The sequence below is a fragment of the Pisolithus orientalis genome (genome assembly GCF_024613125.1).
Source record: "Pisolithus orientalis strain OTSU chromosome Unknown F5J12scaffold_3, whole genome shotgun sequence".
Classification (NCBI taxonomy): Eukaryota; Fungi; Basidiomycota; class Agaricomycetes; order Boletales; family Pisolithaceae; genus Pisolithus; species Pisolithus orientalis.
The window spans coordinates 371,075-384,852 of NW_026260784.1; the positions used below are offsets into that span (position 1 = coordinate 371,075).

The following is a 13,778-nucleotide window of genomic DNA, read 5'->3' on the forward strand; positions in this document are numbered from 1 at the left end:
GCGGACGCTACCGCCCATGGGGATGTTTGTCAAATTTAGACCCCCCGTCGACGGAGTATCCGAGGAGTCTTCAGAGGCGGAAGGTCCAGAGGTAGATATCGCATGTGTACTGGTATCGTCTGCTGGCAAGGTGTAGGACTTCCTGGCAGCCTTCTTTGCTAATCTTGAGGGATCGTTCGCCATTGCGCGAGGCCGAGTGGTTGGTTCTCTGCGAAGTCAGTTTCAGTACTGACTCTGGTGGTTGTCGATACGTAGGGGATGTAGAGCAGACGATAGGGCTATGCCCATGAGTCTAGGCCGCGGCAACATTCGATTAGAACACGTTGCACCGTTGTCCAAAAGAAGTTCTGAGCAACATCGAATTCAATGATTATCCGCTCCAAGCCTTCAATTAGGGGTGAGTTGTGGCTGACACAAACAGGCTACTGCCTACGCGTAATAGACTCATAGACGTAGCGCAAACATGTACACTGCCATCAACGTCGCTACTTCTTCGCGTTCCTTTTGCTCAAACTCTTCTCACTGCGGACCCTCCCCTTCTTCCGCGCGGGTGCAGCACCCGACTTCCGCGCTGCGACCGACTTGCGCACCCTTTCCCTACCCTTGCTCTGGTGATGCACCCCTTGCTTATCCAACGCCATACGCGCTTTCTTCTTTGCCAATCGCCGTTCTCGTCGATCAGCATCTGCCGCTTTGACCTGTTTACGCTCCTCCTTGGACAAGTGCGCCAGCTTTTCGCCGAGCGAGGGGTCACCTTTCGGAACGGCATTTGATATTGAAGAGCTGGCATGTATCTGCGGAGGTTTCGACGACTGTGACGATGCGGCCGGTGTAACGGAGCTGGGTATCGTTTTGCATCGGTGAACGCGGAGCTTCCGCTTTGCGAATTTGAGCCTGTCGGGTTCAAGTGCTAGAATTTCGTCTACGCAAGAACGATCCTAGGAACAGTATCACCTACTGATGCTTAGGGCATACACATACTGCGGACGTACCACAAACTGAACGTATGCGAAACCTTTACCTAGTTGAGTATCCTTATCACGTATCATGCGGACACGTGTCACCCAGGTGCCGTGCTTTGTGCCGTCCGAACCCAAATCTTGTGGTGGCGGTCCTCGTTCTGCGTGAATGAGTGTTTCAAAGAAAATGCGCAAATCGTCTTCTTTGCTAGCAAAATCAAGGTTCCCGACGAAGACAGTGAGTTTGGGATCTCCAATAGCCAGCTTGGTAGTTGCAGTAGCAGCATTCGGCGACGAGTCAGAGTGACCGGCTGAATCCACCTTGAGCATCCGATCCATGAATATCGTTCCGTCGCATTTCTCCACGGCAAGGCGGGCAGCTTCGAACGGGTCCATGACAGGTGAGAGAGGAGGTAAATTTGCGGGCCGTAATTCTGCAGGCTTAGGATACGCGAAAACGACATATGCATGGACTGAGTCTGCGCTGGAATGGATATGGTCGTTGATAAACGCGATTTTCTTCTTTTGACTGGGAGTGAGGAATTTCTTTGCGTCTGTCTTTGACGTGTCGTCATCGTTAGGATTTGCTTCACGCCACGATGCAGCGCGATCACGATCGTGCTGACGAGCCTTCGCCTTCTTCTTATCGCCCGAGGCATCCTGGCTGAGGGAAAGATTTGACGTGGGGATTTGGAAAGGGATAGAACGAAAACGCATAGACTCGATTTTTGCGGTTGGAACGGACGCTAAGACGTGTTGTCGTAGTCGTTTCTGCAAGGGCTGAAAGGAAGGCGAGGTGCAATCAGTGAGGAGTGGGTTGGTCGCATGCCCGACTTACGCGTTTTTGTGCGACCTCGGGAGGTACGTTCCCGATGAATATAGTGCGAGCATCCCTTTGCTCCTGAGTCTCGTCAGCTGGCACATACTTTTTCTTCCCCTCGCCTTTTTGCGGTGAGGAGCCGTCTCTGTGAAGGGTTTCGTGAACCAAATGCGATGGGCCATCACTGTCCTCTCCGTCCGTAACCAGTCCACCGCCCATTGAAACTTTTGAACTCTCTGCCTTGTCCGCTTCGACGTCTGAATCCAGATCTGCCTCGACCGCCTTCCGACTAACTTTTCGGGCTTTCTTGTCGCGTGCTACGGTCTCCTTTTCATTCACCTCTGTATCAGACGACTTGGATCGTTTTCTCTTGTTCTCTTCGTCATCCTTTTTCGACTTGCGTTTCTTTTTGTTCTCTTTCGATGCGACGTGTGCAGCGGAAGACGGCCCGTCCTCAGCTTTTTGGACCTTCTTGTCATGCACTACAGTCTCTTCGTTCACCCCCGCATCGGACGATTTGGTTCGTTTCTTCTTGCGCTCCTCGTCATGCTTTTTTGATTTGCGTTTCTTTTCGTTCTCGTTCTCGTTCGATGCGACGCGTGTGGTAGAAGATGGCCGGTCGTCCTCACGCACCTGCTGAGCGTGTCGGTCACTGCTGGTTACGGATACCCATGACCTGAGTTATACCTGTGATTTGAGCAAGCCGTCTAGCTCCTTGTCTATGGGCTGTTTCTTGCCAGCTCCCAGAAGAAAAGATGCCAGACTCATGGCGATGGGAGACACTGAGTATTGTTTTTACTCCAAAGTCCGATCGGAAAAGAGCAGGTTTCGCGCAGAAACACGTCGCGTTTTGATCCAAACGCGTATTTTTCCTCCCAAACTCATTCCCCGACTTTGTCCCATGGCGGCAGAACGCAGGCCGTCCTTTGGACAGTCTTTGATAGTGCGCGCGCGTGTTTTTCTGTTTTAAAAATCTGCGAACCAAATGTGACGACAGGCGGGAGGCGCAGCTGGCACGGCTGTCGACCTGCTCTTCTTCCCGATCGACACCGTCAAAACCCGGCTGCAGTCGGCACAGGGATTCGTCAAGGCGGGCGGATTTGCAGGGATATACAAGGGCGTCGGGAGCGTCGTAGTAGGGAGTGCGCCGGGCGGTGAGTCTCTCCGGGTTGTTTTCTTTGTGTCGGATCTCACACCGCACATAGCTGCTGTCTTCTTCTCGACGTATGACTTGATGAAGAGGACATTACCCATGCAAGGCCAGCTTGCACCCTTAAACCACATGATATCAGCATCCGTGGGTGAGGTGGTGCGTTCCCAGTTTTATATACTAGAACTCGTGCCGTCGTGTTCACAAAATGATGTCGTTCTGTTAGGCGGCTTGTCTCATCCGTGTTCCCACTGAGGTTATCAAAACACGCGCGCAGACGTCGTCATATGGATCATCTGTGGCATCCTCTTTGGCCGCTGCGAAGCTGGTCCTTAAAATTGACGGTTTCAAGGGGTTCTATCGCGGATTCGGAATAACTGTCATGCGCGAGGTATGTCCGACTTGACCCTTACTCAGAGCCCTGTCTTCATTTTTCATCCACCAACCATACAGATACCTTTCACGTCTCTTCAATTCCCCTTATACGAATATCTCAAATATCGACTCTCCCTCGCTCTTGATTCTCGCTCGCTTCATGCCGCAGAAGCAGCTGTATGCGGGAGCATAGCTGGCGGTGTCGCAGCAGCACTCACGACGCCCCTTGACGTCCTCAAAACTCGCGTCATGCTTGACATGAGGGTTCGGGGTCTATTCTTCTACCATTCTAATCATGATACTTACCCATACGTAGGATCCTTCGTCTCGTTTTCCATCCCTCTTCACCCGTGCACGAGATATATATGTCGGTGAAGGTGCTCGTGCGTTGTTTGCAGGTGTCGTGCCTCGAACACTCTGGATATCGGCTGGCGGTGCCGTTTTCCTTGGTGTTTACGAGTGGGTAATAGGGACGTTAGTCGATAACTGAAGAATAAATTACACGTAAGGCTTCGTTCATCGTCATCATAGATTTTTCCAAATACCCCAAGGACTGGAATGCATACAGATGCGACGGAGTGGGTGTCATATTTCCCCCCTTGACATTATTACAATCGACTAGATAGCAAGGTAACGAAGCACGACGAACGGTAACTCCACTGACAAGCCAAATTGAACATACAGATTCAGTGAATGATGTCGTGGGTTAAGTGCTCACGCTTGCGACCAGGCCAGCAGCCCAACTCCGGTCGCCGCGACTGACCACTCGTGAAGTGAAGAATTCCCCTAGTAAATCACGCAACTGTGCAATGAGCCTAGCGTCCTCTTCTCTTGAGGAGTCTAACGTCTCCGGCATATCGGAAGGCGGTTGGAGTGTGTCTAGAGCCATCTATCCAGTAATTCAGTACGCCGTCGACTGCAAAGAATAGAAACTTAACCATTACGGCTTCAACAACACCGATCGCACCCTCCACCCCTGAAGCTGTAATTTCCTCTCCAACGATGCGCGCTCCTCCGCCTTCCAGTATGCCCTTCCGTACTGCCTCTTTTCCAATTCCAATAAGTCCTCGTATTGCACCTTCTCGGGTGCCAAGAGGTTTTGGCGGGCCTCGAGCACCGTCCCTGGTGGGGGTCCCGCTCGTATCCATTGCGAATCCATTGACAGTTGTTGAAATCGTGCTTTGGGCGGTTGGCGTGTTGCCCAGAAGGGCGACTAACAGGGTCTTCATGATGCGTGGCGATAGCGAAGGGTAGGTTGTCGAATGTTGTGTCAGGACCCTGCCCAGCATTTGAGCAGCTGCCGTCCTGAGATGTTTTGCATGGGAACTGGGCAAGCTTGCATGAAGGAGAACGGATAAAATAGATGGAAGCAACTGGTGGAGCTAGAAACGTAGAGCGGCGTGAGCGTAGTGAGATGTCATTCGTCAGAGGTCGACGTACATAAGGCTCAATGAACAAAGTCGAGTTCTCCAGGATAGCGCTTGTAACGTCCAACAAGATCTCGAGCATTCTTCCTTCCTGTTCAGCATCTGTTTCCTCTCGAAGGGCACTGACAACGCCCTCTCCGATCCATTTCACAAGGTAAGGCAGAAGTGCCTGCAGTCCTGCATCCGCGCGCAAGCTAGCAAGGGCTGCAGTTCGCTTGGCTGTCTCAGCTGGGGCAGTCGAAGGGGGCAGCAACGAGGACGTAAGCCTGCTATAATAGAGCTGCAGTTCTCGCGACAGGACCTGTTTGACGAGTTGATTCGGTTGAGTTTGTGGAGCAGAGGCCTGTTGTGATTTTGCGAGACCAAGTTGCGGCGATTTGCCGTTGAGAGCTGCTGAAGGTGGAGCAGCCGCGTCTTCTCGAGGGACGGCTGGAGGGTTTTCTGGAACGAGGGGCTGCACGCCCTCGACTGCAAGCCAGTGCGCTGTCCAATTCACGCCTTTCGGGATGATGATCTTCTCTTCTCGCAACACTTTGTCGAAGTCGATCTCCTCGTCTTCAACAAAGTACACGGTCCCTGCGGAGGGCGTGTTTGGGAACGGAAGGGCACGTCGGAAAGTAGTGGATGCGTGTGGTGTGTGACCGTAGAGGGGTTCGATGTTGAGCGTACGAAGGGCGAGGTCGATGTCGCTAGTAGTGAGCGTCGTTCTGCGAGCATGTCGCATAAATCTAGAGGCTTCCTGGGTGTCTTATAGCGGGTCATCCCATCCTCGAGTAACCACCAGCACGTACCTCGACTACCTGGTGCACCCTGTATTCTACATCGCTGGCGAGTGCGGATGCGACGGTTTCAGAAAGACTGGTGATTCCGAGTGACTCGGCGACATCCTGAAGTAGTACTAGGGATGAAGATGGGATGAGGTATGTAGATAAGACGTGTCCTTACTTTGACTGCATCGGCTTTGTATATCCCTGCATGGAGTGAAAGGGCCGACTTGGGTTTTGGCCCCGGCTTGCTCATCGCGACATAAGCTGGCTATGGGGATAAGAATGAGTGTGGAGGGTCCACGGCCGACTTGGTTGATGATCAATATCGATGTTTAGCCGACACGACTACAGCGTGCAACTCAGTGTGTACACTTGGACAACAAAGGGGGTTGCACTAGCCTAGACATGATTAGTAATACCCGTTAAGCGTCCATCCTGCCACTGCTAGCAGGGAACCCAGTGCTCGGTATCCTGGGGCTAGAAGCTGGTTCATTACAAGGTCCTCAGTCATGGAATCCGTGGCCGAACACCCTACCGCTACATGGGACGCGATGCCAGATGGCAACGTATTCTACCGCCGTTTGCAATTGTACTCGATTCCTGGGAAGCTTCCCAACCTGAACGACTACGTTATTGCAGGATGTCGCAATGGTGGCCCAGTTGGTATGTATGGCCAGTACATCTTTCAGCAAGCTATGACTCATTTCACGTGTAGCTTTAATGAGAGACCCGTCGAAGTTAGTAGCCATAGGTCGTGCCGGATCTGCGTCATCTAGATCGCAAATACAAGTATATTCTCCCGCTGGAGAGGGGATTCTGTTATTCAGCGTGACTATCTTCCAGTGAGTGTGCGAGGCTACAGAACTGACTAGTGCTTTACAGTGGGACCAAGGAAAGATCGTTCGTTTCGGATGGACGTCTGACGAGCGACTCGTCGTGCTGAATGAAGAAGGGACCTATCGACTTTACGACCTGCAAGGTGAATATCTCCAGTTTTCACTTGGTACCGAAGCTGCGGAGATAGGAATCATCGATGCTCGCATTCATGAAAACGGGCTTGTAGCCCTCTCGGGATCGCTCACGCTTTTGGAGGTCAAGGGCTGGGGAGGCGCTCGACCTCTCACACTAGCAAGTCCTGGTTTGTCCGACGTTTAAACTCTAAGCTAGAGGGGCTCAAGTAGTACAGGTGTGTCCGAGCCACCACATGCGTGGGCTGTCATTCCACCAGACCAGAACATATCACGACACGTAGAAGTCCTTCTCTCTGTAGACAACACCATCATCGCTGTCGACAATCTCGAAAGTGTTGATCAACGAATATCCCGTGGACCGTTCACACGCATTTCACCCTCGCCCAACGGCAGACTCTTGGGGCTGCTAAATTCTAGCGGCCTTCTTTGGGTCGTTTCGACTGACTTTCAGCGTAGTCTGGCCGAGTTTGACACCAAAACTGCAGGTGCAGACGTTCCTGTCAGTCAAGTTGAATGGTGCGGAAACGATGCTATTCTTGTTACATGGAACAATCTCGCATTGCTAGTTGGTCCTTCGGGTGATACCCTCCGGTACGTCTATGGTCACCCCTTTCACATCCTCACCGTGGAAGTGATGTGGCACATATGAGGTACCTATACTTCGGCGCTGTATTTGCGGTCACGGAAGTCGATAGCGTCCGTGTCATGAGTCAGGATGTGTGTGACCTGATTCAAAAAGTACCTGGTATGTGCGTTGCATCTCCGCTATGGTGGTTCCTCTTCCGACGTTCAATAGCATCCACTTTGTCTGTGTTCCGGCCTGGATCGACATCACCTTCGGCAATCCTCTTCGACGCATGGGAAAGTTTCACTCAACAATCCTCGAAAGCGGACGAAAGCATCCGAAGCATCCGGCCAGACCTTGCTGCTGCTGTTAATGAATGCATCGATGCTGCAGGTTGTGAATGGGAACCTTTCTGGCAGCGAAAACTCTTAAGTGTAAGTCTTCGGGAAACGCGCGTCCTCCAACTTCATCACATGCCACGGACAGGCCGCAAAATTTGGTTGGAGCTTTTTGGACTTATACAACCCAAACGATTTCGTTGCGATGGGTCAGTCACTGAGAGTTCTCAACGCAGTGCACTATTACGAAGTCGGCATGCCAATCACTTATTTACAGTGAGGCACAGCCGTTCACCGTTTATGATGGCTTACTGACTTTTTTGCCCTCTTGGCAGATACCAACTTGCGTCCCCTTTACATTTAATCTCTCGGCTGACGTCAAGGAACTTGCATTTGCTAGCATTACGCATATCTTCTTTTCTTTCTCTCAAACCAGATGTCGTTCTCAAGCATTGGGCGAGCATGAAAATCGCACGTTCGAAGGCCATAGCTGGAGACGATGAGGATCAAGAATTGTGCAATTTGATTGTGGACAAATTCGGGAAACTTGGAAATGGGGAAGTGAGTTATGCCGACATAGCACGGCGTGCTTGGGAGGTCGGTCGCGGAGGCTTAGCAACAAAGGTAAGCATAGGAGCCACATTGAAGTTCTCGTATTCCTTGGTTGATCGATATCTCCCCTCTTCGAACGATCCTCAGCTGCTCGATCACGAGTCAAGAGCATCTAATCAGGTGCCACTGTTGCTGACAATGAAAGAAGACCGACTTGCTTTGTTGAAGGCTGTGGACAGCGGCGATACCGATCTTGGTACCTTTTCACTTCTTGTTCCTTCTAGTATGTTTCTGATTGGCAGGCTAGTTTATCACGTCTTGCTTCACCTCCATAAACACCTCTCGCTCGGAGATTTCTTCCGCCTTATTGAGGATGGTGGACAGAGTCTAGCTCCGGCAAGCAAACTACTTCAAGTATATGCAAGAGAACAAAACAGGGAGATGCTTCGTGATTTCTATTATAGCGACGACAGACGTGTGGAAAGCGCGGTTCTCGCTTTGGGCGAAGCTAGCCGGATGACTGTACGTGAAGTAGGTTTAATGGCAAATGCCTTTCCAGCTCATACTGCGTGACAGGATCAGACCGCAATCATTACCTCGGTCAGGGCTGCAGAGAAGTTCTTTTCAGAAGACAAGGATCGGAGTTTTGAAGCTAAGGTTGGTGCCCTCCTCCCTTTATCCGTCTTGGTGATGAATGGGGTTGTATTAGATGATGGATGAGAATGCCCGCCTCTTGGCAGTGCAACAACAGCTCGAAAAGGATTCACAGGGAAATGCGAAGTTCTTTGGTTTGAGTGTCTCTGAGACGATACGAGCATGTATCATGAATGGCATGAGCAACAAGGCAGACCGCGTGAGGTCGGATTTCAAGGTTCCCGACAAGCGGTACGTGGCCATGCCGCACACCATGTCTAGCTCACGCATATTCAATACTAACCCACTGTAGCTTCTGGCATATTAAACTTCGAGCACTAATCGCTTTGCGAGATTTTGAGGCACTGGAAGTATTTGCACGGTCCAAACGGAGTCCCATAGGGTACGAAGTGTTCGTGAAGCAGCTTGTTGAAGCTGGCCACTCCAGAGAGGCAGCAATGTATGTCGTCAGGTGTGATGCGCCGAAACGAGTGGAGTTGTATGTGCTTTGTAACGATTGGCGGGCTGCTGGGAGGGAGTGCAAGGAGAGAGGAGATAAGAATGGTTTAGAGTGAGTCCTCACTAGCTTTGTCGCGCTATTTTAATGGGTGCTTACGGTCGTCGATAGGCAGTTGAAGAGACGGTGCCCGAACTCACTGATTACTCGGGAACTCGAGCAGCTAGCTGCGTCTATGAAGTAAGTTCGGGCAGAGCGACAATACAGCTCATTTTCCGTTCCAGCATGGACGGTTGCGGAGGTACGCGCTCATGCTATCTTGGTCAAAGGAGTTATGGTTGTATATCTCATCTGACTTTTGTAGGTAGGCGAAGCTTTAGAGTGCCTAATGTAATCTAACTATTTCTAATTGAACTGGTAGTGAGCAACGCTTGTCGATTCTTTCTATAACCCGATACAATGGTGTCTTCATTCCGCACGTACCTGTGCTATTGCGTGAGGGGAGCATCCTGCTAACGGGTCGAAGCACTCGAGGCAAAGACGGGATACAGATAGCGCTTGGAGCATGAGTAAGCACGCTGGCTCGGACAGGTACAGAAAAGGGCGGCGACTAGGGCAGCGCTACGAATGAAGAGTGAAACTGGTAGAAATACAGATTGGTAGCTGAAACGCGAGAGCGACGAAACTGGAACCCTTCTGAAAGGCGAAACCTCATAACACTGAGAAGACTAAAAATACATGGACGAGGACCGAGAAGCCAGTGGCTTCTCGGTCCTCGTTTCAGCATATACACTTTTGACAGTTTTTGAATTGTTCAAGAGCTTGGCAAATACTGTTATTCAACTCGGCAAATGCTAAGTGCTCTAAGAGCACTAAGCGTTTTGTAGATAGCTGATAATGACTAGTTGCTGCTGGCACTGCTTATTTTGCGTAACAAAAGATAGTTGTTTACGTGACGACCATTATTACGGTAAATCATTCTGGTGTTGTCAACCTATCCATGAATTCCTGTATCGACTTCTGCGGTTTGTTATTGGCGCAACGGCAATGACGATTTCGTACGTTAGCAATGCCGCAAACACGCTGCTTCCACCAAGTTTTCCACATGCGCGCTAAGTCCAATGCCGACGGATATATATATTTGGCGACTCGCATTTTCATTCCAAGTTCAAGTATTCCCCACTTCCCCACATTCGAGTAGTGAACTTCTCAGCCCTTCAACTACACCGGACCTGGAGCGTGCTTACTACTAAGAAGCGTTATCTCAACGATGGCAGACTGCGGTGTTCAGCTACAGTCATTTTTGCCGTCCTCTGTGACAAGGTTGGCATCGGCGGGTTTCAGGTGAACAACTTTCTTTCATTCCTCTCAGTATAAGGAGTCGACGGTGACTTGTTGCTGTTCCGCTGTTAGCCCATCCCCTTCACGAACGGCCTCTCTGGGCGGGAGCTGGCACCCAGGACTGTCAGTTCCAATATGTTCGTGCCTGACATATCAGACGTTAATCTGGACACAGTAATTGCCATGGCATCGGCTGGAAGCAAATAATTCACCCAGATGCTGGGTGTTACTACGTCTATCCGGAGCAGGTAATCTTGTTTATCAACGGCAGATCATTGAGGTTGAGGCTGTGTCAGAACATATATACTTGGTCTAACATCTCTGACACAAGAGTACGCTGTCTTGTGATGGAAGCCGTGCAACAGTTGGATAGAAGCTCCGAGCTGCAATCCTGGCTTCAGGGAGACAAAGATATCTGTGTCGTGCTGAATGTGGAAGACTACTCGTCGCAAACTTGTCTTTATTACTTTGTATCTCATATTGACCAACGCATCTTCTGGTTGAGGGAGCATAGCGAAGTGAAGCTGCGCTGTGCGTCGAAACAGTGTCGACGGCATCCATCCCAATCACATTGTACGTCTCGGTCTTCATATTTCTAGTGGGGCTTTACATGGCTTACGCACCGTCCCAGGTATATTGGATCAATACTGGTGAGCAGCGGTCAGGGTGAAATATCTGCGTATTCAACAGGGGTGTGTAGGAAGCATTGCGAATTATTCCCAACACCACATTCCCTCACTCACGATGTCATTAACTATATGAAGGACGTTTTGATACAAGCATCGGGAGGTATGGGCTATCAGCGGTGGCGACGACGCAGTACTGACACTCACTTTGTGGATAGAACGTATGACGGTGAAATACTCCACATCGCCTTACACCATGGATGATCTATCCCATATGCTTTGCCTTGTCAAGGAGATCGAAGGTAGCAGACGTTTTCCTTCGAAGCGTGTCATTAACCATCGCCGCAGCGGACAGTAAAATGCGATGTAGTGACCATTCTGCATGGGTTATTGGTGAGTCCGGCGTGCCGTCGCTGCATTAGTTTAACATGCTTAGCCTGAGACTGCTAGCCAAGTTAATGTCTCTCCATGGTAAGATGCCGTAGACCTGGCAAAGGAATCGCCTAACCGTTTCCCCCTGTTTCTGTAGTCAATGGTGTCCTCCGAAGCTCTTATGGTCAAATCGACGACTATTTTGATATCGACTACTCGGGGACGACTGGCAGAGGGCCCTACGAACGAAGCTGGCTTATGATTTTACTCGACCCACTTCTCTTTAGATGTGCGGACGCATACGCGGAGCAACTCTATGCTTTCTACGACAGTTTCAGCCCAGTAAGTTGGTCGCGTTTCGTAAGAAAAGTGGACGTGAGTATCCGCGACTCCAACCTGCTGGTGCGTTGTGGTTTGCTAGCACGATACCTTGGCTAAACCAACTTTCTGAAGGCGACTGTTCTCCTTAGCACGAGTGTGGGCTTTCTTCAGATCGGCAGTATTGACGCAGCAACGGGCCCGGGAAAGAGATCTGCTGTACAAATCATTGTTTATACCTCGATCATATGTAGTATCGGCAGCATCATCGTTGGGCTGCTCATGACGCAACAATATCGTGCCAAGGGAGCGGATACGCCGTTGCGTGCGGTGAGTTGGTATTTGAATTATATATTGTTTGTGCCGCCAACTCTGTATAGGTGGCTCTCCTCAAACGCATCCTCAAAAAACCTTACGGTCTGGAAAGACTTGCCATCGCATGCTGTCTTCCCACCGTCCTACTCATGTGGAGGTGCGCGGCATGACGTTATCATGACCTCTATGTACTCAAACTTATCAGTCTTGTTACATTTCTGACTGCACTCTGTGTCGTATTCTATTACCAAACAGGCATTGCCGTTCGGATCCCGGTCACTGTTGCCCTCGGTGTGATCTTCCTTTCACTAATTGGCTGTCTGCATACATCGGGTATGCAGTTATTCCCACGCGAGGCTCGAAACGGACGACACAAAGAGGAGACTACTACTGTCACTGGCTAGCATTGCTCTTCTGGTACGACGCCTCCGCGCGACTTCTTACCGGGACTTTTGAAACGTGTTACCACCTAACTGCTTAATTCCATACCTCGAACTTGGTGTCCTTTGGAGGTCAGATTATTGTATTAGTATCTCAACCCGAGGCTGCAGGTTCAATGACTTTTGGCAATCTATATCCGCTTTCCTAAACTTTGACAGCCATCCACCTACAGCCCTCCTCACACGATGCCTCTGTCAAATATCTAAATCCCATCTTGGTGTAAAGCGTGCACGCGTTCTTGTTATGATCGTGAACCATTAGCACCACTACTTTTTCCTTCTCCCCGCTCTCATGGGCGGACTGGGGATCGGAGAACGTTCTTGCCCATTCCAACCCCCGCTTCACCAATTCCTTCGCAACACCCCTTCCCCTGTGTTCAGGGTGGACCCACATTGCCACCAGGAAATAGGGTTCCCAGTTTGCACTCAAACCGGCCCTTTCTAAGGGTCCCAGAGTGGCTGAGGGAATTTCCGAAGGCGCAAGGATAGTAACCATTCCGATCCCCGAATTCCCATCGGGGACCCCGCTTTCTGAATCCGGGGATATATCAGTGGCTTTGGCCACAACAAACGTCCGTTTGCACGGCGAACTAAGACGCCTGTACCAGAATTCGTCTGTGTAAGCGGCTTCACGAACGTAGTTAGAACTGAAGTGGGCAGCATCCACCCTGAGAGAAGTGAGTCGGAGCGACTTGTAAGCTGCTATCGCAGATGGGGTAGCAGGCACTGGAAGAGAGAAGTATTTGTACATGTTGATCAAGAGGTGGCCCAATCAGTGTTCTGTTTTACTGGCAACTCGTTGAGTGGTGAGGTAATTATACTGGATGCTGACATAGAGTGAGTCAGAAGGAAGGCGCCATTTCTGACTCGAGGCCCATGAAGTCCAACAGTATACATGGATATAGCTTTACATAGCTTTACAGCTTGATCAGTAAACTGCTTTGTGCACCGGCAGCCGTGGGGAATTTTTTTTCTCCAGTGCTGGACAGCACTGGATAGCAAAAGTGATTTGCTGATCGGCGCCGCCCGCCCACCAATGTTATATAAAGCCACTACAATGGTGAACCCAAGCATGGCCAACGGAAATTTTGCGAGGGATACCAAGGTATAAGGTCAGTAGTGATAGTGGCCTTGTACTTACCAATAATCTGGATTTGAAGATATAAGATATCATGATTCTTCTGTTACCGGTCAGCGGACAACTGTAATGAAAAAAAAAAAAAGCCACCCTGTAATGCAGCAGGCCCACAAGACGTATGAAACTGGGACAGGCGGTTCAACGTTGCCTCCAGGAGTTGCAAAAAAAATATCACCTGGCCAGGTGTAAAGATTTAGTATCTCAGGGAAACGCA

The 13,778-nt window shown here is 50.4% G+C and overlaps 6 protein-coding genes across 6 annotated transcripts; 3 read left to right on the top strand and 3 right to left on the bottom strand.

Annotated features, from left to right (window-relative positions):
- Positions 1-334: 334 nt before the first annotated feature.
- Positions 335-2,933, bottom strand: F5J12DRAFT_295024 (uncharacterized protein). The gene is made up of 4 exons (XM_051738774.1): positions 2,467-2,933; positions 1,798-2,412; positions 993-1,739; positions 335-938 (listed from the first exon to the last, which is right to left on the bottom strand). The coding sequence occupies exons 1-4, from the start codon at positions 2,545-2,547 to the stop codon at positions 486-488; spliced, it is 1,896 nt and encodes a 631-aa protein (XP_051604083.1). The 5' UTR covers positions 2,548-2,933; the 3' UTR covers positions 335-485.
- On the top strand, positions 2,681-3,794 carry F5J12DRAFT_713724 (mitochondrial carrier domain-containing protein; the record flags this gene model as incomplete). The annotated part of the gene is made up of 6 exons (XM_051740853.1): positions 2,681-2,722; positions 2,777-2,933; positions 2,985-3,088; positions 3,156-3,320; positions 3,383-3,568; positions 3,621-3,794. 6 exons carry the CDS (start codon positions 2,681-2,683, stop codon positions 3,792-3,794), a joined length of 828 nt encoding a protein of 275 aa, XP_051604084.1.
- Positions 3,795-4,010: 216 nt separating this feature from the next.
- F5J12DRAFT_888294 (TATA box binding protein associated factor-domain-containing protein) lies at positions 4,011-5,751 on the bottom strand (the record flags this gene model as incomplete). The annotated part of the gene is made up of 5 exons (XM_051747245.1): positions 4,011-4,193; positions 4,249-4,686; positions 4,745-5,470; positions 5,523-5,618; positions 5,677-5,751. 5 exons carry the CDS (start codon positions 5,749-5,751, stop codon positions 4,011-4,013), a joined length of 1,518 nt encoding a protein of 505 aa, XP_051604085.1.
- A 172-nt stretch (positions 5,752-5,923) lies between these two features.
- On the top strand, positions 5,924-9,659 carry F5J12DRAFT_800914 (vacuolar assembling sorting protein VPS16). Its single transcript, XM_051744348.1, has 15 exons — positions 5,924-6,161; positions 6,214-6,326; positions 6,381-6,636; positions 6,685-7,060; positions 7,120-7,214; positions 7,266-7,468; positions 7,521-7,648; positions 7,708-7,996; positions 8,072-8,180; positions 8,232-8,446; positions 8,501-8,581; positions 8,634-8,809; positions 8,871-9,128; positions 9,186-9,315; positions 9,379-9,659. The coding sequence occupies exons 1-14, from the start codon at positions 6,008-6,010 to the stop codon at positions 9,256-9,258; spliced, it is 2,526 nt and encodes an 841-aa protein (XP_051604086.1). The 5' UTR covers positions 5,924-6,007; the 3' UTR covers positions 9,259-9,315; positions 9,379-9,659.
- A 246-nt stretch (positions 9,660-9,905) lies between these two features.
- On the top strand, positions 9,906-12,481 carry F5J12DRAFT_295285 (uncharacterized protein). Its single transcript, XM_051738778.1, has 13 exons — positions 9,906-10,358; positions 10,428-10,478; positions 10,531-10,603; positions 10,652-10,928; positions 10,987-11,005; positions 11,056-11,144; positions 11,200-11,283; positions 11,330-11,374; positions 11,432-11,452; positions 11,511-11,755; positions 11,807-12,001; positions 12,052-12,143; positions 12,192-12,481. Exons 1-13 carry the CDS (start codon positions 10,285-10,287, stop codon positions 12,388-12,390), a joined length of 1,464 nt encoding a protein of 487 aa, XP_051604087.1. The 5' UTR covers positions 9,906-10,284; the 3' UTR covers positions 12,391-12,481.
- Positions 12,482-12,516: 35 nt separating this feature from the next.
- F5J12DRAFT_800938 (uncharacterized protein) lies at positions 12,517-13,403 on the bottom strand. Its single transcript, XM_051744349.1, has one exon. It carries the CDS (start codon positions 13,175-13,177, stop codon positions 12,572-12,574), a length of 606 nt encoding a protein of 201 aa, XP_051604088.1. The 5' UTR covers positions 13,178-13,403; the 3' UTR covers positions 12,517-12,571.
- Positions 13,404-13,778: the final 375 nt, after the last annotated feature.

Coding starts and splice junctions, on each gene's coding strand:
- F5J12DRAFT_295024 (XM_051738774.1), bottom strand. CDS start 2,547: ATGAGTCTGGCATCTTTTCTTCTGGGAGCTGGCAAGAAACAGCCCATA. Junction 1,740..1,797: donor CCGAGGTCGCACAAAAACGC/GTAAGTCGGGCA, acceptor CCTTCCTTTCAG/CCCTTGCAGAAACGACTACG. Junction 939..992: donor TCGCATACGTTCAGTTTGTG/GTACGTCCGCAG, acceptor TACTGTTCCTAG/GATCGTTCTTGCGTAGACGA.
- F5J12DRAFT_800914 (XM_051744348.1), top strand. CDS start 6,008: ATGGAATCCGTGGCCGAACACCCTACCGCTACATGGGACGCGATGCCA. Junction 7,215..7,265: donor CCTGATTCAAAAAGTACCTG/GTATGTGCGTTG, acceptor GACGTTCAATAG/CATCCACTTTGTCTGTGTTC. Junction 9,129..9,185: donor GGAGATAAGAATGGTTTAGA/GTGAGTCCTCAC, acceptor GGTCGTCGATAG/GCAGTTGAAGAGACGGTGCC.
- F5J12DRAFT_295285 (XM_051738778.1), top strand. CDS start 10,285: ATGGCAGACTGCGGTGTTCAGCTACAGTCATTTTTGCCGTCCTCTGTG. Junction 10,479..10,530: donor GGGAGCTGGCACCCAGGACT/GTCAGTTCCAAT, acceptor ATCTGGACACAG/TAATTGCCATGGCATCGGCT. Junction 10,604..10,651: donor ACTACGTCTATCCGGAGCAG/GTAATCTTGTTT, acceptor AGGCTGTGTCAG/AACATATATACTTGGTCTAA.
- F5J12DRAFT_800938 (XM_051744349.1), bottom strand. CDS start 13,177: ATGTACAAATACTTCTCTCTTCCAGTGCCTGCTACCCCATCTGCGATA.